This window comes from Aphelocoma coerulescens, chromosome 1, assembly GCF_041296385.1.
Source record: "Aphelocoma coerulescens isolate FSJ_1873_10779 chromosome 1, UR_Acoe_1.0, whole genome shotgun sequence".
NCBI lineage: Eukaryota > Metazoa > Chordata > Aves > Passeriformes > Corvidae > Aphelocoma > Aphelocoma coerulescens.
Window position 1 is genome coordinate 82,855,404 of NC_091013.1, and position 27,409 is coordinate 82,882,812.

At 40.7% G+C, this 27,409-nt stretch overlaps 1 protein-coding gene across 1 annotated transcript in view; it reads left to right on the plus strand.

Moving 5' to 3' along the window:
* Positions 1-27,151, plus strand: part of SESN3 (sestrin 3) — a 43,407-nt gene extending 16,256 nt beyond the window's left edge. The window contains exons 2-10 of the mRNA XM_069015071.1: positions 7,102-7,167; positions 9,504-9,701; positions 10,386-10,568; positions 10,951-11,187; positions 12,739-12,886; positions 15,114-15,229; positions 17,603-17,793; positions 19,072-19,216; positions 20,084-27,151. Coding sequence (XP_068871172.1) covers positions 7,102-7,167; positions 9,504-9,701; positions 10,386-10,568; positions 10,951-11,187; positions 12,739-12,886; positions 15,114-15,229; positions 17,603-17,793; positions 19,072-19,216; positions 20,084-20,170 — 1,371 coding nt within the window. The 3' untranslated portion in view covers positions 20,171-27,151. The remainder of the gene's footprint in view (positions 1-7,101; positions 7,168-9,503; positions 9,702-10,385; positions 10,569-10,950; positions 11,188-12,738; positions 12,887-15,113; positions 15,230-17,602; positions 17,794-19,071; positions 19,217-20,083) is intronic.
* The last annotated feature ends 258 nt before the right edge of the window (positions 27,152-27,409 follow it).

Sequence of the window (27,409 nt, forward strand, 5' to 3'; positions counted from 1 at the left end):
AGACATTCACTCACAAGGTCTTCTGTCCTCAGGGCAGTTCTTGGGGGAGCACACAAACTCCAGTGTTACTGTTCGGTGTGCAGGGAGGGAAGGAGGTGAAGTTCTCCGTGGATGAATGAGAGAAGCATTGTTTCTCTTTTTTTCTGTTCTCCCCATAATTTTGGTTTTGGCTTTTTTGTTTGTTTTTTTGAGGGTTTATTTGAAGGCTGAAGTAGACCAGAAGACCATTTGTTGTCTGTTGGTGATACGTGTGTTGCTGGTCTTCAGACCAGTACCTGGTTAGCCATGAAGTCCTGTTAGTCTATGGTGGAAATTCAAGCTTTTCCATGACATAGTTGATCTCATCCTGAGTTAGACATTCCCTTCCTTTTTTCGTTTGAACCAGCATGCAGCTGGCTAACTCTGATTTGGGTGTCTGTGTTTGGTCAGTTGAGTTTCATCCTTGGTATCTGAGAATGTGGCATGAACAAGAAGTCAGATTTTGAGGTTTGAATGGAAGTGATTCTCAAGCAACAAGGAAATAGAAAAAGTAGCTGCTTGTCTGTCATCCTTTTCATGTGTTAATAATCAATGTTTAGGTTTGGCTTGGCAGCATTATTTAAGCAGGTTTTCTTGTGAAGCTCTTTCCATTTTTCTAGCCCGGAGCCTCAGCCTTGCTTACCCAGCTAGATGTACTCTCAACTTCAGTCAGTATTAAGTTACAGGTGTGTCTTTAACTTGATACATTTAGGTCTATTCTGACCAAAAAAAATTGCGAAATACAGTTCAGGTTTCTTAAATAAAGAAGTGTTTTTCAGCATACTTATTGCACTGACATTTGACTTGTGGTCCTTGTTTGTCTGCTCCCAGTTGCAGTTGGGGGTTGGTTTTGGTTCATAGCAATGATCTCCAGGACAAGGAGAGAGATACAACAGTAGGAGTAGTAAGGATGCAGACATAGGTGTGCTGTATGGAAAAGGTGATAGGCTTCTGTGTCAGTAACTTCGTGTTCACTGCTGAATTTTACTCCCATAGGCCAAGTGTACAGGATATCTTTCAAAGATCAAGGAACCATTGTGGGACTTCTGCTGCCTGACCATCCATCTTGGGTTGGGTAGAAATTGCTGACCTTTGGTTTCTAATTAGTGTGGATTGTGTTCTTAATAGCTGGTAGAGGGATGGGAACTTGGGATAGGCTTCCTTTTATTGTGTGAAATCCAAAAGGGCTGTAACCTGTTACCAGAGCGAAAGCTCTCCATCAATTGTACTACGTTGGCTCTCTTCCCAGCTGTTTGCCCCACTTCATCAGCTGCGAGGCACAAAGATGCCAAATTCTTAATGTTAAAAGTTACTGGTTTAAGTGTTTTGAAATGCTGTTCCATTAAAAAAAAGGTTTCCTGCTGTTTGACTTCCTCTGCTAATTTTCATCTTTATGGCTGAGTTTGCATTTTTGGAGTTGGACAGTCTGCTAAGAGGAAGAAACTGTTGCAAAATCACTTGAAATACCCCTAACAAATGACCGTAGGCTAGGACTTTTGCTTTGTGAACTCTTTAACATTTTGACATTGTTTGTTCTGAACATTTCTTTTATTGCTTCTGGAGTTATATCCTGGGTTTAATTATAGGAATGGGTCAGCCGTAAGGAGGAGTTCTGCACTGTCAGCAAATAAAGTGTTGTGCATCCTTCACATCATTGCTCTTCACATTTTTGTCTTCTGGTTTTTCTTTTTCTACAGAAATTGTTTTGAATAACGACACCATTTACCCTTCAAATGTGTATCTAAATTTTTGAAGTTGCGGTGTAAATTTCATGTGAGATTAATTGAAGATATGTTCTGAAGCTATAAAGCTCCCAATTTTATTACGATAGCTGTCATAAACTGTTCTTTTTCTTTAAAAAATGATGATCAATAAATGGTTGTCAATAAATGTCAAAATTTCACAGCTTTGCTGAATATACTTCTTTGTTCTTGTCAATCAGAGTCTCCCAGGAGTACTGACATGGGAAGACAAGATAAACTGTGACTATTGAGTTTTCATTTTAGTCAGCAAGACTATGTGTAGCTTTAACTATTATATTAATCCTCTTCAAATTTACAACAAATAATAAAGTTATCACCTAAAATGAATTGGAGGCATCCTAAACTTCTGCCACATTTCAAACTGCTCTTCATCTGCCAAAGTTGGGTGGGTAAATTAAAATGCAACTTGGCATGCACAGAAATAAACAAAATCCCTCCTGCATCCTAAGGAAGAGTTTGAATAAAAGTAGATGCTAAGACACAACCAGTGTTCAGATAACCTTTTTTTTTTGAATGTTTTCTTCTGTTTTCAGCAAGGATGGAATAAGCAGGTGGCCCAGTATGACTGTATGACTGAAACTGCGTTACAATTTACTGAAACTCAGAGCATTTGACTGTGATTAGAGCCAGTGAAGGTAGACCCTGTTCCAGGATCCAAGAACCGAAAGTGAGACTGTGTTCAGTAAGCAACAGTGGGAGTAGGCGAAACCAGTTTGTAGGTAGGGTTTTAACCAGCAGCAGCAGCAGCAAATAATGCTGCTTGTAATGTGAAGTAAAATTCAAGGCATTTGCGTCTGTCAGCTGAAAACCAAATGTGGGCTCCATAGCATTAAGTCTGTGAGATTGAACTGGTATATTTTGAGTTTGAAGAACTGTAAGATAGAGCTGAGACTGGGAAAAACACCAATTCCTTTGGTTTAGCCCCAGATAGGGAATCCAGTTCTCCACTCCCACCCAGTGACAGACTTGACTCAGATTATTGCTGCAGATGATAATGTGGGTTTTAAAGAGATAGACTGTTGAATTTAAATAACAAAGATCCTTCTAAATGCTAAATGGTAGCAAAATTGCTTGTAGTTTATAATATAAGAAAAGGTGTAATAAATAATAAGTATATACTCATTACCTTCCCCCCAAAAAACATTTCTGCCTGTTTAGGAAAAAGAGTTTGTTCCTCAGGAGAAGCTAATTTTGGGATGCCCTTAGGATTTATATTTGATCTGGTAGGTTTATTATCCTGATGTCTTGACAGTGGTGGCAGGTATTGTGAGAGTGGAGGCTCTGACCCCCTTCATGAGTGTTTCCCAGACACTTGCACTGCTCTGGGAGTTTGCAGGGACACAAGTGGCAGTATTGCCGTGCCTCATAAAATTCCCTCTTGAATGTTTCTTCCCTGTGATTTCCTCCCCACCACCCCGTTGAAGCATGACCACCTTGATGTCAAGTGCAGGATGAATTAGATTTTATGTGCTGTGTGTGTAAGAAGCCCCCATGCACCCGTAGCAGTGCAACCACTTGCTTCTTGGCTGTGTTTTCTGAATACATAGATATTCAGGAGTACCTCCTAAAGCAGCTGTTCGATCAGCCCCACCAGCTAGCGCTTCCATTCTCAAACAAAACAGCCTCCTTTTACAGCTTGCTAAAAATAGCCATTTCTTTAATGCCTGAGGACACGGTGATTCATGTGGTGGGGAAGAGGAAGAAAGGTTATTTCTTTTGCTTTAGGCTTTGGGAGGAAAGCTGCTGTGCTATCCCAGTGCCAGCTGGGCTCATGCTTGCTCCCACTTGGCCTGAATCACCAACCCCAGTGGCTCTGGCATTCCTTGCTCTGCCACTGCAGCCTGCCAGCTATTTGAGATGCAGGTGCCACATCCCAGTGCCCATCTTGGCTCTGGAAGGAAGGGTGTGCAGTCACTGCCACAACTGAAAATAAACCCGTGAGATGGCACGTTGCCGATTTGTATGAACAAATCGGAACATGTGCAGAGCTCGCCCAAGGACATGGGTATTTCTTAGAATTTATAGCTGGGCAAAGGTGAAATGCTCCTTACTTTGTCACCATTCAAATTCCTGATGAAGCTTCTGACACCATTGCAAGTGCAGTTTGAGGACAGGAAGAAGTCACAGGTAGAGCTTAGGTAGGATTTTTCATGGATTCCTGCGTCAGCTCTCCCGTGCTCTGCAGAGGTCTCGTTCTTCTGTCTGACACTGCAGTGTGCTGCTGCTAAACCTGCTCTGAGGCTCTGGCTTGCAGCAGCCCCTCTCTTAGGAACATGCTCAGGCACACCTTTTTCTGCTTTGAAGCCTCCTTCTGAGGAAACAGCCCTCAAAAAGGTGTTAGTCTTAATGTAAATGGAAATTGCTCTTACTCCAGAAATGTGTTTCTGGAGGATCGTGAAGCAGAAAATGACTGGTAGATGTGCATACAGCATTTTAGTTGCTGAGCAACCCACTTCTTGCTTCAGCCTCATAGCATAAGAATCCAATTTCAAATAAGATACTTGGGACCCTGGCTGACTTAGTGATAGTTAATGTAACCTGCAAAGACTACTTGGACAGTAAAACAAAATGGCTTTCTTGGAAAACAAGAAGCTTTGCAAGAACTTTCACCATAAAGGACCGTATAGCTGCACTGTTACTTTCTAATTCCCATATACTGGTTTTTATATTTGGGTTCTTGGGTAGACCTTAAATCACTGTTATAGATAAAGCATGCCCAGAAGCAATGGTTCTTATCTACAGCTCAACAAGGCCAACATTATCTTTCTCAATGCTTGTAAACTTCACATGTTTTTATTAATAGCATCCTAAGAACCTGTGCAACCAGATGATGTTTGCTCCTTTTCTCCTCACAAGCTTGTTTTAACCAGTTTTAATAAAATAAAAGCATTGGCAGGAAAGCAAAATAATCTTTCTTGTTGATGGAAGGGAAGAGTATACACTTCTAATATCAAAAAAACCCAGCTCCCTGGAAGTGTGCAGTGATAAGGCTCATCAACTTGAATGATCATGTTCGGGCCTTTGGGGTTTTGTTCTTGTTTTGGTTGTTTGTCTTTTTTTTTTTTTTCCCCAGGCTTGGGGTTTTTTTGAAACTGCCTCCACCCAAAAGGAGCTGGATTTTGTTCTTTTGGTAGTAGATTTAACACACATTTTTCATGTCTGACTATCTCCTGGGCTTTCTGTCATCATTCACAGGAATTAACTGTTGATACTTGCCTATATTCATCCACCCAAGTACTATTTCCTCCTTTCCTCAGCAGTACCTTATCTGCAGGCTCAAAGGAGTAATAGGAGTCATACTGAATGGGAAAACAGTGGAATGGAGCCCAGATCCTGCTAGAAGCAACATAGGAACATTTTTTTCCCATGGTCTGGCCTCACAGACCAGCTTTGCAGAGCCTGAAGAAGGTACAGATCAGAGAGCAGGATAGAGAAGGTTCACCTCTGGTTTAGACCTGTGCTCCAGCGAGATCCAGGTATCCAAGTTGTGTCACTCACACAAGGTGCTTCCTCCAGATTATTGTGTGAAATAAAAGTTTAAACTTTAATTTCCAGATAACCTTCATAAAACAAGTAAAATCCAAGCTTGGATCCAATCTTGGAAAGCATTTCTTTTCTTTACTCTTGGCAGAAATGACTGGCTGCTGGCAGACTGTGTATTTGAAGGCAGAAGATGTCTTCCTGTGCCTTGTGTAACTCTGTGAGGAAGGGGTTGCATGTGCAGATACCAGGACTCTCAGGACTCTCCACCATTTCTTCTTACTTTAGATTGAGTATTTTTTACACATGAGAAGTATTTTACAGGATTTTTGGGGCTGTGATAGTAGGCAGCAGATGCAGTAAGTTGTCTCCTGGCTGCTGGGCTTCATGTGGTTGATCCAGCTTATTTCTGCATCTTTTAGCAGCTAATTGTTCCAAAGTCACAAATTCAATTGTCCTGCGAGAGTTTGCTTTGGAACATCTTCCCTGAATAATCATTGCTGATTTTTGCATGTTATTTCTTAATCTAATTTAGAAAGGACAGGATGTTTTTAAGGATCAGGACAATAGTTACACAGCTCCAGTGGCTTAATTTTCCTGTGTGGAAATCGGTGGCACATTCATTATGGGACTGGCACTGCTGTTGGCAGTTAAGCTTAAAGCCCCCCTGGTAGAGGTATTTAAGGGTCATTTGTTATGGAAAACTTCAGACTTTTACATTAGGGGCATGAAATACTTAGTATGCAAATCCAATACTGCTGTTTATGGATAACATATTAAGAGTCACCAACACTGTGGTTGCAATTAGGGACTTGAGACAAGTGTGCAGCCAGCCAGATTGCTGGAAAATAATCATAAAGAGGAAAAGAAGAAAAGACAAGAAGCAACTGCTTTAAATTATTGCAAGGGAAATTCAGGTTAGACATTAGGAAAACTTTAGCAATCTGAGGAGCTAGTCACTGAAATAAATGACCCATGGAGAGGAAGAAGCCTCCAGGAGAATTGGACCAACATTGGTCAGGAATCATGTGGACAGTGTTGGTCCTGTCCCCAGTGAGTCGGAGGAACAGGCAGCCTCCCCAGGTCCCCTTTACTCCTCTGGCTGGTAGCACAGTTTATCTTAATCCAGTTTCTTATCCCTAATAAATCAAAAAAGTCCTCTGGCTCTTGTTACACTATCAGCTTGTTCTGTACTAAATATATCCTCCTGCCTTGTAGCTGGGGTTTGCACACCAAGGCTTGTGCTGCGTGCAGTGTGCTCCAGGCTCAGCAGTGAGCAAGGTGGCCTTTTCACCAGGTTTCTGGAAAATACAGGTTTCTGTAACTGGGTCTTGCTGGTTTGCTTGGACTGTGCTTTTCATGCCAATATTTGGCACACATAGTGCTTATGCACTTCACAACACTAAAGATCTCATCAGATGGTGATATTGAAAAAAACAGCATCTTGCTTATAGTTTCCTGGGTGTGTTTTTTTCCCCCTGTTTTCAAACTTCCATTCAATCAAGTAGAATGGCTAATTTTAGCATCATGCGAGATGTTTTGTTGCTATTGTCTGTGTATCTTCAAACTGATCTGTAAACCAACTGGGATTAGAGTTTTGGGGTTTGTTTCTGCCTTACCCCTGCCCAAAACTGGTGCTGTTCCTTGTCAAAATTGCTGCCATTCCTTCATGCAAAGTACAGGGGATGCAAAGCTGATTTAATGTGCCATGGTGCCATACCTCCTCAGTGGACACCCAGGTGGCTTTGAGAAGAGAACTGAATCCAGACCTTGAAGATCTCATCTTGTGAGGTGAATATGTAATTCCTGACACTGACTGAACTATGTGACTGTTTTGCAGGAAAAGAGAGTACAAGTCTCCCCACCATTGACAAGAGGACCAAGTGCCTTTATACCAGAGAATGAAGTAAGTTTGCAGTTAGCTGGGCTGGGTGATGGCTTTGAAAATGATGACACTGAAGGGACTGTTCTATGACCCTACTTGTTCCATGGTACTTAGATGAGCTCCCTTGAAAGCAAAAGCAATGGCTTCTCTGGAGCAGGTTCCAGTGGGTAAGAACCACCCCAGCCTTTCACACAAGTAGTACTGTTTGACATTTTTTCTGTCAGCAGCATTTCCAGAGGCAGGCATGAGTGACAGCTCTGCTCTTCTCGGGTGGGTGTGAACACATTACTCATAATGCCAGACCTGAGGGGAGGCCTGTCCAGTATTGCAGCAATGTGATTATATAGCTCTCAGAGCAGTGCCTGACCTTCAGTTTGAGAGAACCTGCAAATATGACTCCACTCCTTAGACTGTATCTGTGGCTCTTGAGAGAATTAAGGGTTGAAAGGTATGGTTGGATTTCAGACTCGAGATTCCTGCTATGGCAAATGCTGACTGTGGTTTGTTAAACAAATGACTACCATTCTCCATCATTCCTTGTCATGAAATAGTACCGTGAATAGAGAGGGTTTAGTGACAGAATAGTAACACACTGAATGCCTCACAGATCTTGATAATAACACTTACCGGTGTCAAAGGCTGCTTTATTGTTGTGATGGAAGGAATATGGGCAGAGAAATAATGACTTAATTGTAAAGGTTCCTATTAACATGCCACAAGGCTTTAAAAGCAGAATTTAAAAAAATGTCTGTGGATGGTAGTAAATCAGGAGGAAGTACATGCACAGTAAGAAGAGGATAGTAATAGAGATGGAGATAAATCTTAGAAATAGTCATATGGCATATTGCTATGCCTAACATAGCAACAGTACAGTCCTACAGGATTATGTTTTGATTCTGTCAGCAGAATTTCTTGCTATAACTTGCACTGTTACAAGGAAAAATTCCTGACAAGCTGGAGAAGATTAGAAACCTTACCAGAGACACAAAAAATACGATTTCCCCAAGAAACCACTAAATGAGACAAAAATCTCTTAAATACATGGGAGATACACTTGCTGAAGAGTAAGGGGGACTCCTAGGAGGTATATACAGGGAGATGAAATGGTCTCTAATGTGTGAATAAAATTCTGATGGTAAAAACATTCTTAAGGAAAACTGAGAAGGCATCATTTGGGGTATAAAACACAGAAAAGCTGCAATAGTGAAGATACATGTGTAAAAATGATGGAGCTGCCTGTGTAGCTGCTTCTTCCCTTTTTTTCTGAGCCCACAAATTAAAACAGGAAAGTACAGTGGTGAGAAATGAAAATGTCGTATGTTGTTTGTGTTTCTTTGTATGTATCTTCTATATATGATCCGATAGAAAAATATTTGAGACACAGTCCACTCATCAGCCCATCATAAAGAAGAAAACATATTTTAAATAGAATATTTCAGCAAAGGCATTGTGCTTCTTGGTTTTAGGCACTTTCTAGCTTCATGTGCAGTAAAACAGCTAAAATGTGTTCTCATTTCATGGTATTTGCAATAGTAATCTGGCTGGTTTATTACTGCACAGTTGTCGGAATAAATACTGGGTATTCTAGTCTTGTGCTTGTAACTTCAGTGGTGAACATGTTGAGAATGGCTATTCCTGGTGATAAACACTGAGTAATAGCACTCATACTGTGTCAGGGCTTGCAATGCAACTGCTACTTACTCTTCTGCTGTTTCATTTAATCTTGTGCCCAAGGTTTGGATTGGTTGGAATAATTAAAGAACAGGTTTTGTTTAAAGAAAGCATTAAATTCCTATTCTAAATAATACCTGAATGTTATGGACAAATTAGCATTTGATCTCCTCTTCAATTATACAAGCACAGAAGGGGTAGATTGCCAGGCTGTTTCTATAATTTGGTTACATAATCCAGTTCCTCTCCATTAATTTTGAAATTGATTTTAGGGCTGAGCACTCAGGTGGTGTGTGTCTGTACAGGTTGTCTTCCATAAAGAATTTACTTTCCATTTAGCTTTTACTTACTTCCAGATCTCTGTACAGGTTTGACTTTCAGCATCTGCAACCTCCACTGTTTCGAGAAGATCTATATAAAATGGTTCGGGGTTTTGTAAAAACATATAAAAAAATAACAGAGGTTCAGTGTGAAGTGCTCTTCAATTCTCAGTATACAAGCAGGATCTGTATGTGTGTATTTGCATTCATGCAGGCATGTATGTTTGCAAATATATATCTAGAACTCCATCATTGTCTTTAAGTCTGTACACAGATAAACCTTTCACACCACAGTGTGTTTCTCCCCAGGGCAAAAGCCAGAGAAAATCTCTCCCTCTGTTAATATTTCTCCATCTTATTTTCAAGGTTATGCAAGCAAATGGTTTGGATGAACGTACTAACCTTCTTGTGGAAGAATATTCTACATCTGGTCGCCTGGACAACATCACACAGGTCATGAGTATCCATACTCAGTACCTGGAGTCTTTCCTCCGCAGCCAGTTCTATATGCTGCGCATGGATGGGCCCCTTCCTTTGCCCTACAGGCACTACATTGCCATCATGGTACGTACCAACAGGCTGTGTATCTTCTCCTGCCACCCTGACATTCTGTAGTTAAAAAAGGAAGAAAAAAAGAAGAATTTTAAAAAGGAGAAATTAGGGTGGTACTTTGACAGAAGCTGAATTTTTGTAGTAGATTTCTATCACAATAAAGCGTGCCTAGCTGGAAAGTTTTCAATGAGAAGGGAGAATTGGCAACCTACATCATTCCCTGTTTCCCACAGTGATACATCTCTCACATGCCCACATCACTGTGCAGCAGTAGGATGAGATGCAGTGGACTCGAGTCACAAGAAATTCCAGGTAGACACTAGGAAAACAGTTTTCACTGTGAGGATGTTGAGACACTGCAGCAGGAACCAAGAAAGGTTCTGTGATCTCCAGGGGTGAAGATCTTGTCTGGACAAGGCTCCAAGCAACAAGTACTAAGTCGGCCCTGTGAGCGGAGGGTTCTTTTCTAGTGATTGCTTCCAACCCAAATTATATTTTTTAGTTCAGAGTAATCAAATGTATTTTTATTGGAGAATCCTCCATACTGTATAGAAATGCATCACAATGCATTTGCACAAGGCCCTTTGGAATGACATTGTACTTTTGTTTTGTGTTATTAACCTGTCTCCCACCCACAGCAAAATCAGATTACACACTAATGTGCTGCACTGTTCACTCAGTGTTTAATTATTCCAGGCTGCTGCCAGACATCAGTGTTCCTACCTAATAAATATGCACGTGGATGAGTTTCTGAAGACTGGTGGGATTGCAGAGTGGCTGAATGGTTTAGAATACATTCCCCAAAGACTGAAAAATCTGAACGAAATAAACAAACTTCTTGCACACCGGCCCTGGCTGATCACGAAAGAGCACATCCAGGTACCTCTTCAGTCATGCCCTGTAAATACCAGTAAATGCCTGGTAAAAAGAACTGCCAAGAACTGTGCAAGTGTCTGGTTAGGCTCCATCTCCCTGAGTTTAAAAGTTCTGGGAAGTACTAGTGCACCAAACAAGGTGATTCTCTTGTGTGACAAAGCCAGTAAGATTTTCATTTTAGCAATAGCATTGGCTAAAATAGTCCAACAGAAAAGAAGTAATATATTAGGGGTCTCTTTTTTTATCCAGTGAGAGTTTGTGTGCAAGGGGAATATGGTATTATTGGAAGAAAGAATTGATCTCTTTTTAAAATGCATAGTGTTTTATAGAAAAGCTGGGGGCCAAAAGACATTTTAGATTTACACTTTTTTTATTCTCATTTCAGAAACTTGTCAAGACTGGGGAAAATAATTGGTCTCTTCCTGAACTGGTGCATGCTGTTGTCCTGTTGGCACATTATCATGCCTTGGCAAGTTTTGTCTTTGGTAGTGGCATTAATCCAGAGAGAGATCCGGATACATCTAATGGACTCAGACTTATAGCAGTCAACAACTTCTGTGTCTGTGATCTTGCCAATGACAACAACATAGAAAATGCATCCCTCACAAGTAGCAACTTCGGGGTTAGTGTTGCAAGAAAATTCTTTTGCTTGCCTCTGTTTTGCATTAGAAAACTTTCTTCCATTCTTTCCTGTTTAAATTTTTAGGGTAGTTTGAAATTTTTTGTCTACTTTACAGGAATGCTTGAGTCTGGTAATTCTTACATACACTTTGGCAATTTTCAGTGTAATCTGTTGAAAACCACATTGTAACAGTGAATGGAAGTCAGAGCAACATGATTTTGATAGTTAATCTCACCTCCCATTGGGCAAGACTAAAACTTTGCTTTCAGCAGAAGGCTTGAAGTCCCAGTTTCTTCAGGCAGTGTGGCATTGACTGGAGCATTGTGCCATCCATGTTCCTAACACAGGGAATGAAAAAAAAGAAATGGAAAAAAATGGAAGTAGTAGCAGTAGTAATAATAATAATTTTTATTTCAAGGCCTACAGTCATGAAACAGTTTGAAATGCTTCCATGTAGATGGGAGGAAATGTCTGAAATAAAATTACTTAATTCTTCATGCTGGTGTTCCAGTCTTGTATCAACAGAGAACTTTGATTACTAGTTAATTAACCTGATTAATTTGATTACTGGTTAATTAACTGGACATTTTTTTCCTGAAAGGTCCTCTAGAATTCTTTTGAAGACGTGCCCTTGAATTAATGCTGACAGATGAATTCGCTTCATTGCCTTTTATGGAAGATCATGATTATGAGCAGAGTTGCTAGATAAAATTTTTACAATTAGCAGTAGAATGTACACATGTCATCACTCAGTTCAGTTGCTGTATCTTAAATTTCTGGGCTGTAAAACATGCCAGCTCATGCCACGGAGGTGCCTTATTCCCTGTTTGTAGTGGGCAGAGGGCTGCTGCTGACTGTGCCTATTGCTAAGCAGTGAGGAAACAATTCTACCAGAAACAGTTGCAACTATGGGCAAAACAGACTCAAAAAGATGGAAAAGAAAAACCAAACAATTTATCTTAGGAAAAATCTGAATGATATGTAGAGGGCACCCAAAACTCTGACGTATTTCTAGTAAAAGAGGTCTTTTTTCCTCACAAAAATAAGAAAAAGGGTCCACATAGTGGCTATTTCAATCACACATAATGAAAGAAAAGCACTGATTTGCCATCTCAGGTTGTGTTTCTGTAAGGCAGTGTTACACTGCCTCTCTTCAGAAACATATTTTGCATTACCAATGGACTGACTATTGTTACCTTAATATGAAAAGTTGTTTTATGAGAGATGTAGGGCACACAGATGGATTTTCCTGACCTATCTACACGGTGGAATATGAGTGACTGGCTTCCACACTCAAACAGCACCTCTTTGCTGTTAATCCCACTGCAGTAAATTACTGCAGCAGGCTACATTAACACTTCCCAGCTCCTGTCTTCTTGCTGTCTGAAAGCTGTTTGTCTGTGCTGTATGTGACAAAATGCATTCTGGCTTGAGTTTTTGTGTTTGCCTCTGCTGTCTGGTTTTGGGAACATTTGTTGTCAAGCATGAAATCCGAAGATGACACATGTTGTCTATCTTCTAATTTTTCAGAATGTCATGGTGTTTTTGCAGATTGCAGATTCTTTAAGTGAGCTGGAGGCCCTGATGGAAAGGATGAAGAGACTACAAGAAGATAAAGAGGACGAAGAAGCCTCTCAGGAAGAAATGGCAACTCGCTTTGAGAAGGAGAAGAAGGAGAGTCTGCTAGTAATTAGTGGAGGTATTTGTGCTTTTCCAGTTCAATTTTGTTTGTGCTTTTTAAGAATTAAATACTTGAGGCTAGTCCAGTGACTAGAAACTTTTTCTGTCCATTTCTTTATTCTGGCACTTCATGTAGGAGGAGTGTAGTAAGGCTCCTCTTACCTTTTCCTTCATCACCTTAAGACTTCTTGATTGACAAATAACATCATCCTTTCTACTACTTGAAATTTAGCTTTTGTATATTAAAAAACAAAGCCTGCAGGCTTCCTTAAAAAGTAGGGTGTACATTTCTCTTTCTTTATATGTTCTGCATCTTCAAAATAATTAATTTATGTAAATATTCAGTAGTATTTCACAGGTTCTGTGGTGCTTAGAACTTCAATGACACTCATAAGTAGCCTTCAGATATGACACTGAGTTTAGGAATTAGATGATGAGACTCAACTACTTTACCATTTACTGCCCACCTGGAAAGGACATTTCCAACTTGCTGTTCTGAGTGATCTTACTGCTGTGCTGTTCACTGCCTGTCTTGTGACAGAGATTCATAGCATTTTTTTATTCTTAAATAATTTTCCAAATTTTGAGCTGAAACCTTCTTTTCCCATATTCTTCATATGCTCTGGAGGCCTTCATCTCTAACAAACCACAAAATGAAGTCTGCTTCATACAGACAGGGAGGTGGGTTTTTTCCCAAAGAAAGTGTTAGAAGAAAGAATATAATTAAGACAATCAGAATCTCTATTTCCTCATAGTAGAAGCTACTTGAAGATGATTGCTTGTGTCTTTTTGAGAAGTGACCCCTAAAATGCTTCACATTTTACTGTACTGTTCTTACTGAATTTAGGTCTCAGTAGCTTCAGACCAAATGTGTTTGAAAGAACCAATGGTATTGTGCAAAGAGCCCAAAAGGGAGGAAGAATGTACTGCGGATCAGCAAAGAGATTGTTTTGTGGATCTCTAGGAACATGGAAAAATCTCTGAAAGAAGACACATCCAGCAACATCAAGCTGGATTTTTTGAAATGGACATTGTGTATTCTTGCTGTATTTTCCTTTGGTTGGGCAGTATCAGCAGTGCAGATATATGGACACTCATTGCAGTTTCATTATCAAATCAGGACTTCCATTAATCTGTGCAACTTCAGGTTTTTAAGGAAAAAGGGTCATTCAAGACAGGAGAGGTTTTTGGATGGGGTTGCTGACAGTTTTGTTGACTTTCTTCCCTCTTTAGCATTTGCTGATTTCAGTTGAGGAGTCTGTGTGTGTTGGCTTTTACCCTTTCATGAAGTCCAGTCCTTGACAGGGGAGAAGAGTGTATGTGTACAGGTTTTTTATTCTTCACTGAGGATTTACTGTAGCAGATGTTGTTCAATCTTCTTCCTACACAGTTATGTTTTGATTGTTTAATGAGGCAAAGAGGAGATAAAGCACTTCTGCAATTCTTAGATTAACTGACTTTTCAAGGTGCTAACAGTGGACATATGGCAACTGTTCTGTCAATGCATGTGTAAGCGAGCCATGATTTTATCATCAGGGTCAAATGCAGTCAGCTATGCAGTAGTCACCTTCTGCAGAGGTAGTTACACAATCAAGCCACCTGTTTATTCGGGAGGGAAAGATTGATTCCTGATAGAGAACCTGCGTGTGCTTAGTGATATGTTTTGGAGCTCTTGGAAGATGCTTAGTTACTAGAGCTTCTGGCAGAATTTCACCCTGCTGTACTGTAGAGCTCTTTGCTTTCACATAATCTTCAGCTGATGTTTACAAGTGGAGTGTTACGTTGGTTTCTGGTGCTCATACTCCAGCTTAGAGAACAGAGCTGGTGTGATTTCTGACACAAAGGCTGCTCAGTACAATCCTGCTGTCAAGGATCCATTTTTTCGCTTCTTATGCCAACACAGTGATTTTGCTAATGATGTTCTTCTTCCTGACTTAAGATACCCAGCCTCCCTCAGAAGTCAACAGAGAGAAAAGCAAACCTGCAGACAGAAGTGTAGCCCATCTCTTCCCTTTTGGTAGAAGTATATTAGATATCTGATATAGGCTGGAATTTAATGGGCTCAATGAAAGCAATGTATCCCATACAAGCAGAAGAGAATTGAAATGTTTCTTTCCTTTGTACCGCTCTTCTCTTTTGCATAACTTCTAAAATTGTCCTCTAGTCCTATAGTAGAGTGGTATTTGGAAGTTGGCATTAACTCATGTTCTTGCCTAAAGCAAAGCTTTTTGCTGTTTTATTCACAGCGTTTGATGATGAAATAGTTTCTACAGACGTCTCCCGTTATATTGAAGATCCTGGGTTTGGGTACAAAGATTTTGCAAGGCGAGGAGAAGACCATCTGCCAACATTCAGAGCTCAGGTATCATCTCTTTAAAGCACATTCACTCAAAGAATGTTTATATATCTCACTACAGGGCATAAAGTGGTTATAGTGGGGCATGTTTGGTGCATGCTCCTTTTCTTGTCCCGGTTCATTAAATAACTCACATTAAATAACTCCATAAACCTCCCTGAGATGGAGTCTTTTACTATTTGTCAGTCACTGGCAAGGTAATACTTGGCTTTCCATCTTACTTCAGTTATTAGCAGTATTAATGTTTGAACCCTGTAAAGCATATCTGAAATAAAAGTGAGAGGTAGAAAAGCAAGAATTTATTTCCCATCTCTCCAGATGTTGTAGAAAAAAAATCTACCAGAGCAACTCTTTATTCCTGTCATTTTACCAAGTACTCTCTGTCCAGTGGCTGTCAATATGTGCATACATATAGGTCTGTGAAAATGATTTGGGAGTATTGTTCTCATATGTGCACCAAATCTCTGGAGCTGGAATGCTGGGAAAGAAAAGGAATTCCTAAATATGATTACTGAAGTTTTTGCTATATTTTAATATATTTTTCTCAGTGCTGTTGAAAGAACAGAATATGCATTTTACCTGTACATTGTCTTATATAATGACATCCTTTGCCATGACCAGAATCATGAACTTCGTATTATGTATAACAGGAGGGACATTCTAGGTGGTTCTGTTCTACCTTACAGAGTACATTAATAAGCAGCCTAGAAATAAATGGAAAGTAATGGAAGAAATCTTCAACCAAATCAGAGAGCTTCAATTAAAATGACAGTGGGTGCAGGAAAACTCCATGGTCAGAAGATGTATCTAAGACTGTAAAATAAAGAATCCATGATCACTCTCAGAAAATGTATTTAGCTGTATAGCAGTCTCTGCTGAACTGGATAATTTACTCTGTGGTCTTTATATGAGCCTGAGGTTATTACTGCCAAAAAGAATAAGGCATAGTCAGTGCCTATAAATCAAACAATCTGCCTAACTACTTTAGGAGCAGCAGGCTTCCTTGGAAAAAAGCTCCAAAAGAAGTTGAAATTGGAACTAAAACATCTCTGCTCTTAAATAAGCAGGACAGCTTCTGGCCTACATTCAAAGGAGTCACCTTGATAATTTAACTTTATTATGTCCTACTCTTAACAGTTGGATGTATATACCCACAGCCTCCCAAATGCTCTGCTATTAATGATACTTAAATTGCAGTAGCATCCCAAACACCTGAAATAAATCTAATCCTTATCCTGATAAAACAAAACTACCTTTATCTGTATGGTTTTAAATTTATTAATAGAAAAAAGGTATTCTATGCACAGCAGAATGTCCTTAATCTTGTTTTTGGTGGGGGGTTTCACTGATAATATGGATCAATTGCTGTTAGTCAACAACACTTTCCTCTCTCTGGACCTTCTGGCTTTCAGAGGCTTTTGTGATGTCCTGGACACCTTTCCAGGGCTGGATGGGTATGGCATATTTCTCACGAGCCTTACAGTCTTTTGTACTGGCAGCCAGAGGCTGAACGTGATGTTGTGACATGTTTCAGGTGTCACTGATGCCTCTCTACGACAACGGAGCACTGTCGTGCTCTTCCCTGCTGTCCTACTCAGGGGGACAGGACAGTAGACATGCTCCAAGGTGCCCAGGTGAGGACCTTGGCCAAGCAGTACCTTTGGAAAACAGCCAGACACAGGAAGGGCATGGAGATGATGCCCTCAATTGTAAAGATGCCATCATTGATGGGATGACTGAGCACTTGACAAGGATGTGGGCACACTCTCACCTTCAGTGTGATGGCAGTGCAGAGCGCCCTTGCACCCTGCTCCAGAGCAGGATGATTCTTCCTGCTGTGCCACCACTCTGAAAAGATTTCCCATTCCTCATATAAGCAGGCAGGCTTTTATCTTGCAGTCCAGGTGCTTGTCTAAGACCAAAGCAGCCTGGATTTTATCAGATTTTTCAGGGGTGGTTCAGCACTTTACCCAATGACTGTACATCCTGACTGGAAGTAAAGATTCCATCTCTGCTCGGAGCTAAGCATCAAAGCCTCCAAGAGGAAAAAGTTTTTAAACTTACAGGCCAATCCCACATGGAATGATACTGGTCAGAGTGGCAAAGCAGAAGAAGATTCCCTCAGCACTTCAGGAGAAGCTTGGGGTTTTTTCTCCTGTAGGCTAATGATATCCAGGATTGGGGTGTCGCAACATGATACACATTGTCAAGAATTCTGGGGGAATGGAGCAAGTGATGTGGATGAAGGATTCAAAATACAAACTTTTGGGAGGGAATAAAGTCATAACTATCAGACAACAAAAATGGTGACTTGTAGAGAAGATGACATAGGGAATTCACTTCATTTGTGCTTTTATATATTTCCTTCTCTTCCTGCAGGACTATACTTGGGAAAATCATGGCTTTTCCCTTGTAAACAGGCTTTATTCTGATATTGGACATCTCCTGGATGAGAAGTTTCGGATGGTGTATAACCTCACATATAACACTATGGCAACACATGAAGATGTTGATACAACTACACTAAGAAGAGCTTTATTTAACTATGTCCACTGTATGTATGGAATCAGGTATGGACAAAAATTCACTGGCTTAGGAGTACATTTTAAAACTATGTGAACAGAAAAATAAACCATATGTAAAGCATGATTTTAGACTGTGGGTGTTTAAAGTGGAGATGGTACCTCTGTCTGGAAGTTAGAGTGGTTTTGCTGGCATGTCAGTATAACTTTTCCTTGCAGTGCAGAAAATGAGTCAGGATGGAAATTTTTACAGGAATGTCTTCTCTGAAGCCAGCCTGTATCCTTCATTCAGGAAAGACAACATCCCTAAACAAGTTCACAGACAACACCAAGTTGGGCTGGAGTGTTGATTTGCTGGAAGGAGGTAGGAAGGCCCTACAGAGGGCTCTGGACAGGCTGGATCAATGGGCCGAGGCCAATTATACGAGGTTCCATGATGCCAAGGGCTGGGTTTTGCACTTGAGTCACAACAACCCCAGGCAGTGCTACAGGCTGGGGGCAGTGGCTGGGAAGCTGCTCGGTGAAAAGGCTCTGGGAGTGCTGGACAACAGCAGCTGAACATGATCCAGCTGTACCCAGGTGGCCAAGAAGGCCAATGGCACCTGGCCTGGATCAGCAGTGGTGTGGCCAGCAGGACCAGGGCAGTGATTGTCCCCCTGTACTCAGCACTGGTGAGGCCACACCTCCAATCCTGTGCTCAGTTCTGGGCCCTTCATTTCCAGAAAGACATTGAGGGGCTGGAGAGTGTCCAGAGAAGGGCAACAGAGCTGGGGAAGGGGCTGGAGCACAAGTCCTGTGAGGAGCAGCTGAGGGAGCTGGGAGTGTTTAGTCTGGAGGCTGAAGGGGCACCTTATCACTGTCTGCAACAACCTGAGAGGAGATTGTCGCCAGGTGGAGGTCAGCCTCTTCTCCCAGGTAACCAGTGACAGGATGAGGACAAATGGCTTCAGGCTGCACCGGGGGAGGTTTAGTGTGGATATTAGGAAAAATTTCTTTGCAGAAAGGTTTGTTAAGTGTTGGAACAGCCCACAGAAGTGGTGGAGTCACCATTCCTGGAAGTGTTCAAAAAACATGTGGATAGAGCACGTGGTTTAATAGGGAACATGGTGGTGGTTCAGGGTTACCCATTGGATTTGATGATCTTAGAGGTCTTTTCCAACCTTGTCAATTCTGTGATCCTACTAAGCCTTTCAGATCCTCTCTTAACGTGTGGGTTTTGGTCACGTATGATCCATGTTCCAGTTCCCAAGCTTCAGAACATAATGCTGCAGAAGAGAATGCTTTTAGAAACTTAGATCAAACAGAATGATTGCTCGTGTTGTGTAGGTATGATGACTATGACTATGGAGAAGTTAATCAGCTACTTGAACGCAGCCTGAAGGTTTACATAAAGACAGTGACCTGCTACCCAGAGAGAACTACCAAGCGCATGTACGACAGTTACTGGCGTCAGTTCAAGCACTCGGAGAAGGTATGTGTTCCAAAGCCAAGGTGGCTTCACAGAGACCCCTGTGCTGCTTGAATATTAAAGTATGGGGACACCTAAAATGGCAGTATCTGTCAAATGAACTGTTCTGAATCAGAGAAAAACAAATGAGATTCATTCCTTGAGTGTTAGATACCAATTTGACAAAAATACTTCTTAGTTGTGCTGGAAATACTTTATTATTATTATTATTATTATTATTATTATTATTATTATTATTATTATTATTATTATTATTATTTTGAGTGAGTTCTCCATAAAATTGAATGGACAACTGTAAAAGAAAAGTGGATAAACTTGAGAATGCAGAAGTGGTCAACTATGCCAATACTTGGGATTTGGAGATCAAGAAATACCTAAACTCATATATATATATGTATAATCTTTATGGTGTTTTTCAGCAATAAAAATGCCAACAGGCCTTCAGATATCACATTAAGTGCTTCCTGAGAAGGGTTCAGCACGTGTGCCTGCTAGCCTGTCTGGCATGGAAACTGTCCCTTATTCTGTGCTCCTATATAATGGTCACAGGTAGTGGTAAAGAAAACCAAACATAATTCAGAAAGAACAAATGCCATTAGGATACGAAAAAAGGTTTAAAGGGGACTTCTCAGATGGAAGATTGCTTAAAGCAGCAGTTGAGGCTAGCTCATTGCAGTCCTGGGATGTTGTCCATGTTGGCATCACTACACAGCTGTCTCTAGAGGAACTGTAGTCCTGCAGCAGGGTACAGGGAGAAGAAACAAAGTTTTCTTGCAGCGATACTTTACTAAAGGTTAGAAATTTCAGCCTGGATGAATAAACCATGTTCCATTCAGAGGTGAGCTAAATGACTGACGTAATTTTTCACAGGTTCACGTCAATCTACTTCTAATGGAAGCTCGGATGCAAGCTGAACTTCTGTATGCCCTTCGTGCCATAACTCGTCACTTAACCTGAAGCACTCACTGGCCAGGAGTACAGGAGCTTTTACTGAGTATGTAAAGACCTTTTGAAATAGATACACACCAGAAGCTGTTTGTGTTGTAGCATCAGCTTATTCAATTCTCTAGTGTCAAAGTTTAGCCGTGCTTCTTGGCGGCTGTAATGTGCAATGACGTGTTTTATTTTCTTGATGCTTAACATTACTAATGATAACAAAAGTAACACTGAGGAGTACTACTCTGCATTGTTTCCGGCTGGATTTCTGCGCAGTGGTCAGGATCCTGAAACTGGTTTTACTGTATCCAATCCTAGCGCTTTGTTCTTTAAGCACTGGAGTGAAGTGCTTAGAGACTTCTTTTTCCAAGCAATCATTTTCCAGATTAGTGGAGTCCAGCAGAAGATCAGTTCTGCCTGTCCTGAGAATGTACCACCACATCGTGACTCGTGACAGAGACGCGCGGGCTGTGCTGCATTGAATTGCCCACTGGATTCTCCTGTGTGTCCTGGAGACTGCTGCCAGTCATTGTCTTACTACAGCAATTGGAGGTGATGCAAGATGTGGATGCAAACATCGAGCACACTTTAATGTGAAATTAATCTTGGTAAATCCTATAGCATGCTACTGAAGTGCGAAATTCATCCGCTTTGTCGTGCCCCTTCACAAAGAGAAGAGGCCTCACGATTTGCCATTTCAGCCACACTTACTGTGTTTCAATCATGCATAGTCTTGTTTTACTGACAGTCACCCTCAGTTGTCCTGACAATATCCATGCTCATCACGTGTTGCAATTTGTTTAGTTGGCACCTACAAAATTAATACACAGGCTGACCAAAAACAGGGTTGTGGGGTTTTTTGCACTCTCTTCTTTGTCAATGTTTTAACTAAGGAAAGTAAAGGAAGGCTAGTATATCTACTCTTTCATATTGGATGTATAGAAATTATTTCCCATAACTTTTTCATAGCATGAAATTGTAATATTCAAAGTTTTAAAAGTTTCTATGCATTAGTGTGAGTGAACAAAAAAAAAAGTGCAATATTTAAAAAGAAAGCAAGCTTTTTTCCCTGACATGCCACTGCTAAAGTGTCCTTCTTATATAGCCATAAAGAAATTTTAAAACCAAATTTCTTTATTGTCTAAGGCCTAGCAGTTTTGTTTTAGCTTTTGCGGCTTAAGACAACCTGATACTGAGATGCCAAAGCATCCCCAAAACAAAGCATTTTTGGACAACCAGTAATATTGGGGAAGGGAAGAAATAAGCTGCCAAAAATGTCACACTTTTGTGCTGTTTTCTGTTGCTTTTGACTAATTTTTGAGAGCACAAAATGTTGATATTTATAGCTTTATTTTGTATTGCATTTAATGAACCAGTGAAGTGCCTAAAGAGATGCTTAAACTTACCCAGTAGAACACAAGTTAACTGCTTCAACTTTAGTCTGTTGGTTTGGACTTTTCATATTTCTTTTGAGGAGGGTGACCTTTATTTCTGTGGTATACATTCAGAACTAACTGGACAGGTTTATTTTTAATGTTCTGTTGGATTGTAGAAGTTAATGCAGGACTTTTTTTACATTGGTGATTGCAGAATAGTTAGAAAAAATATTACCAGTCATAGTTTGACACTTTTCATTTATAAAACCATGGACCAGTACTCTACTAAAGTTAGTTTTCTCTTTTCTTCCCTTTTTCTGATCCTTGCTTTGACTTTGCATGTTGGTTTTTTCTGCTTTATCTGTCTGTTCCAGATTGGAAAGCCCAATGATTGTACACTTTTCTGCACTTTCAGACTGCAGACTCTGCATGTGAAAACCTTTTGAGGAAGAAATCAGTAATTATTTTTTTAAATGTCATGTTGGCTATTTAGAAAACTACCCAACAGACAGCACTGGTCTGTCTTCTAGAGAGCATTGGGTAGAACATCAGATTTATTTATCTTGTATAGCTAACTGCAAAGATTTCTCAGAAATATTGAGATGTTCCTATGTATGAACTTAGATTTACTTTCCAAATTGTTATGATCCTTTTTCCCCCCCTCTTGTGATTGTAGTGGCCATACCTAATGGCTTTTGTGCATAAAGCAGTTCTGCTGAGAGAAGTTTTCATGCAATACTTTTGTTTTTTCAAGTGATGGGAACTGTTCAGTACTACTTTAAATTTCTTTGCATTGAAAAGTCAAGTAGTTCTCAAGAAGCACAGCTGAGCTCTGGAAAGGAGGTGAAACTAGATTTGGGTAACTAATATGATGGCTTCGTTTCCCCTCAGAAATGCAAAGACTTCTGGAGTAGGTTGAGTTTTACATTTGGAAACATGAGTGCCTTTACTTCTTTCCTTATGAAATATACTTGCCAGCTCAAATGCCTTCGTGAGCAAAGTACATGAGCAGATTTGAAATAGAGAAACCATAAATAGATTGCTTCATAAAACTTGTAGTAAACCAGTGTTTTGTTTTGGTTTTTTTTAAGTGCCATATCAAGTCCCATATGGCCTGCAAGACATTCCATTCATAGGAAATGTCACTGTACAACTAGTTTGCTATTTCTCTCTTTTTTTTTTTCTTTAACATTAAACACAAACTTGAAACATCTGGAAATGTTTTCCACGTGGCATTTTTTTTCAAAGTACTGCATATACAGTGCAACAATTTATAGCCTAGTTTTTATACACAAATTTGGGATTTTTAGTAGATGTTTGTTCAGAATAGGTGTTTAAAGTCAGACAGCGCTACCACACACTTTATGCACGCTTTAGGTTCACACTGTGCCAAATTTTAATGTGCAAGTGTACTTGGATTTTTTTGCATTCTTAAAGCACTCATGAATGTGAATCTTCACACTTTGTTCATTAATATTTTTCTTAAGAATAGCATAATCATCGGAAGTGTAGGTCCTCTCCCTCTGTGTTCCTTCATTAGAATTGGTAATTACCAGCATTCATGTTAGTCTACAAAATCCCAGCTGTGACCAACATAAAAACAAAGTGTACAGTCTCCTGACTACTGAAGAGAAAGCTTGGTAGGTACAAATTAAGCAGCTAGCACAGGGAACACTGTGAGTAGGGAACAGAGCTTTTGAGCATGAACAGCTTCTTATCATTGCAGAGTCACTTAAAATGTGTGTTGTGATAGAGTATGTCCTTGCTGAGATCGCTCTGGTTTTTTTGGTAATGAAGAGAAGTGAAAAAGGTGCCAACTGGAGAAAGCATTTGCATTTCCCAGAACACTCTACCCACAGCTGAACTTCATGAGAGTGTCATCATACAAGAACAGAAATAATTGTTAAAACAGAAATAAATATTTTGAATTCGGGTGCAGTTATAGCTACTACAGCTAGTGCTGTGGTATCCTATGAGAATTTTGGTGAGCTGTAGATGGATTTATTTTCATCAAGGCTGAATTGAAACATATATCCTTTGTCCTAAAGCATTCATTAAAATGACAATCACAGAATCACAGAATTTGCTGAGTTGGAAGGGGCCCACAAGAATCATCAAGTCCAACTCCTGACCCTGCACAGGACATCCCCAAGAGTCACACCATGTGCCTGACAGCATTGTCTAAATGCTCCTTGAACTCTGTCAGGCTGGTGCTGTGACCACTGCCCTGGGGAGCCTGTTCCAGTGCTCCTCTCTGGGGGGAAGAACCTTTTCCTAATATCCAATCTAAACCATTCCTAACTCAACTTCAGGCCACTGCCTCAGGTCCTGCCACTGGTCACCACAGAGAAGAGATCAGTGCCTGCCCCTCCTCTTCCCCTCACCGGGAAGTTGTAACTGCAGTGAGGTCGCCCCTCAGTCTCCTCCACGCTGAACAGACCAGGTGACCTCAGCCACTCCTCGTACAGCTTCCCCTCAGGGCCCTGCACCACTTTTGTTGCCCTCCTTTGGACACTCTCTAATAGTTTAATATCTTTCTTAAATTGTGGTGTCCAAAGCAGCACACAGGACTCAAGGTGAGGCCACCCCAGAGCAGAGCAGAGTGGGACAATCCCTCCCTTGCCCAACACCTTGGTCCTTGAAAAGGATATACTTCAGCTGTAAGAGTTAAAGAATTGCCACTTATCAGCTCTTCCTATGTATTAAAAAAAAAAAAAAAGCTTTAAGGATAGGAAAATCAGTGCTTGTAAACAATTATAAATTTAAGTATAAATTTAGAAGAGATCAGAAGAGAACAAAAAGGAAAACATTTTGCTGCTCTCTTACTTGAGTGCAGAAAATCAAAGCACCAGATTTTTCAAGTGTATTTTTGTTTGTAGTGATACTGATAGATATTTCCATAGGATTTGGAAAAAGCAGCTAGCTGCCTAAACTTCATTGGGAATTTAAGCACTCAGGCACTCAGCAAAATCCTAGAAGGTGCCCACTTGAATTTTTGAGTCAGATTTTTAAAGAAACTGAGTCACCTACATAAAATAGAATAAAACTAATTTTCATAGAGACTAAAGGAGTAATATGTACCAGATCCATGTGATTTGTAGTGATCCTTAATGAAATGGATTGTTTTGGGGACTTAATGTAGACTTAGAGAAATCTCTCCTAAAGCAGTTAAACTGTAAGTCACTGCTCTTGCAGAACAGGTTCTCACTGTTTCTCATGTGTGTTTTCCATGAACATAGGCATGCATTTCAGGCTCATGATCCAGAATTTGGAATCCCTTTCAGAAGAGCTGGGTTATTTAACCTCCACTTGCAGAAAACATTCATTGGTGGTAGTAAGTGGATAGCATGGGCCTGAACTAAAACTTTTTGGATCCAAATCTTCTTGATCTCAAGTGATGTTCTTTCAGTTACTTTCTGTAGATATTTGGATCCTTCTCCCATAAATAAGGGGTGATGTAGCCCAAAATAAAGGAAGAGGCGAGTGGATTCATTGTAAATGAACTTTCCCAGAGCGGATCTGATTATAAAGCTGTAAGAAATAGTTGGCTGTTAGCAATCATTCCAAGAGCTGGACAAAATGTCAGTTTTCATTACCTGAACTTCAGATTTACTGTTTGTCATGTCCCCCAGCACTGTGTTTGTCTGAAGAGATGCATCCACCAGCTTTTCTATTTTTGGAAATTGTAAGTGAAACATTTTATCTCCAAATGAAAACTAATTTAGTATTTCATTCCTACTGGACAGATTACAGGTGTAGGAGATGGAGAGAGCACAGTAGTATGAGGAAACTTTAGGAGCATCTTGATCAGTGTTAATTTATTCCTTAGAGCACATTTCCTGGCAGGTGGTCGTGCTGCTGCTCCCCCAATACACATCAGGTCTCTCTTGCAGATATTTAATCCTTTGCTGCTCATCAGGGGAAAAATTGTCATTTTCCAACCTGCCATCACCCCTGTCTTTCATCAAGTGCTTCCTGTCTTCCCAGTTCCTGACCCCAAGCAGCCATGCAGGGACAACCTCCCAGCCTCAACCTTGAAAACAAGGTTTCTCTATCACTGCTTGTTGTTAAGTGCAGAGGCTCTTTCTCACATTTAGAAACACTTGTTTGCCGTAGTAGGTTATTTCTGGACAGGAAAATTCTAAATGTGGTTCAAAAGGATGAAATTCAGTATTTGGTTACATTTAGGTAACATTTGCCAGTAGCGTGTCAAAACCTATCTCTGGAGTTACAGTAAAAATCCAGTGGATCCACTAAGGAAATGCTTTCTTTGGTGAGACACCCCATGCTTGAGCTATTCAGCTGTGCAGGTTTCTCAGAGGGACATCTAACAGGGAATTTGAGGTCCCCTTCTGCCAGGCAGGCTTACAGGGCCATCAGGTTGGCAGCCCCTTGGATACTTTGCAGCCAGGCAGAGTGCATCCAGCCTCTGGAATAAGTGGATGTGGGTTTTTCATTTGTCTATGGGAAAAAATCCAAATGCACATTGTGGAGTGGCTGCTGGAGACAGAGGCAGAGTTGGATGTTCCTGTGGGTACTGAGTATCATCAGGGCTTGTGGAAAATAGAAACCTTGTTCCTGACAGTAGTTAGAGGTACTGGAGATGCCAATTGTTACAGTAATTTTGGGGAGCAAGCCACGCTGTCAGCATCAGGAGGTACAGACCACAGGTGCTCCCAGGGAGCCAGAGCAGGAGGAGTTGAGGTGTTGGTCAGTTGAAGCAACTTCACTGATGTGTCTGAGAGGTTCTTTTGTATGCCTGTGCATAGGGGAGGTGGTGGAGGATGCCTCCTTCCAAGGTGTCCAGAGGGTTTCTTTGGGAAAAGAGCTGGGACCCTTTCCTTACTCCAGAGATGGAGCAGGGGAAGGGAACTGCTCTGCCCAAGAAAAACTTGCTGCTGTTGAATTGCATTTTCCCATCCCCATCAGCCGTTTGAAGGGAGTTTTGAGGCAAAATGGGTCAATCACTAAGCATTGTGTCTCCGGCTGAGGAGTCTGGGGGCAGCAACAGCAGCAGGTCCAAACACCAACAGTCCAAAACTGTGTCTCATTCCTCACTTCATGCTCATGTCGTGCCACCAGACCCAAACCTCTTCCCTCCACCCCAGCTGCCACATGCCCAGGTGGCTGCCGGAGCAGCCCGCTCATGGTGGTGGGTGATGTGGCCATTTTTAGGGGGAAAATAATAATATTTAGGCTACAGCCCTTGGACTCTGCAAGGCAATGCAGTCAGAGGTCTTTTCACGACTGTGACCAGAACTGGATATGAACTGTAGCTTAAAAAAATAGGAATTTGGTAAACTTGAAATCTCTCGGTTTTACCCTGTTCTCCTTTTGCTGGAAAGCCACACGATGAATGTATATGCTTTATCTTTCTATCCAACATAACTGAAAATCAGACTGCCAACTCCTTGTTTTGTATTAGCCTTTTTTTTCCTTTAAAAAAAAAAGTTTGTGAGCAATATATGTAGCATGCTGTGAACGTCTGTTTTGATCTTTATAGTTACTCTTTAATCCATCAGTATTAACACCAGTTCTTTTTTGTGTTCCCCTTGGTACTTCGTATGCAGTGTAAGCAGAAGCTGTGATCGGCTTTGCAGTCCTGTGCCATGTTACTGTAACTCCTTGATTTTTTAGGAAGCACCTGACTGTGGGCCACCCTGGGGCAGGTAGCGTGCTCGTACACGACTGCCACTTTTCGGTCTCTTGTACTATGTATAGTTCTAAGTAGAATAAGCTTTTTAACAGAATATTGATGCAGTTTATGAGTCACACAGGCTGCAAGTGTCTGGTGTGTGAGAGTCTTTGTATTTATAGTTGTTGGGGTTTGGTTTTTTGTTTTGTTGTTTTGTTTTGTTTTTTTAATTCATAAAGTAGCAAACTT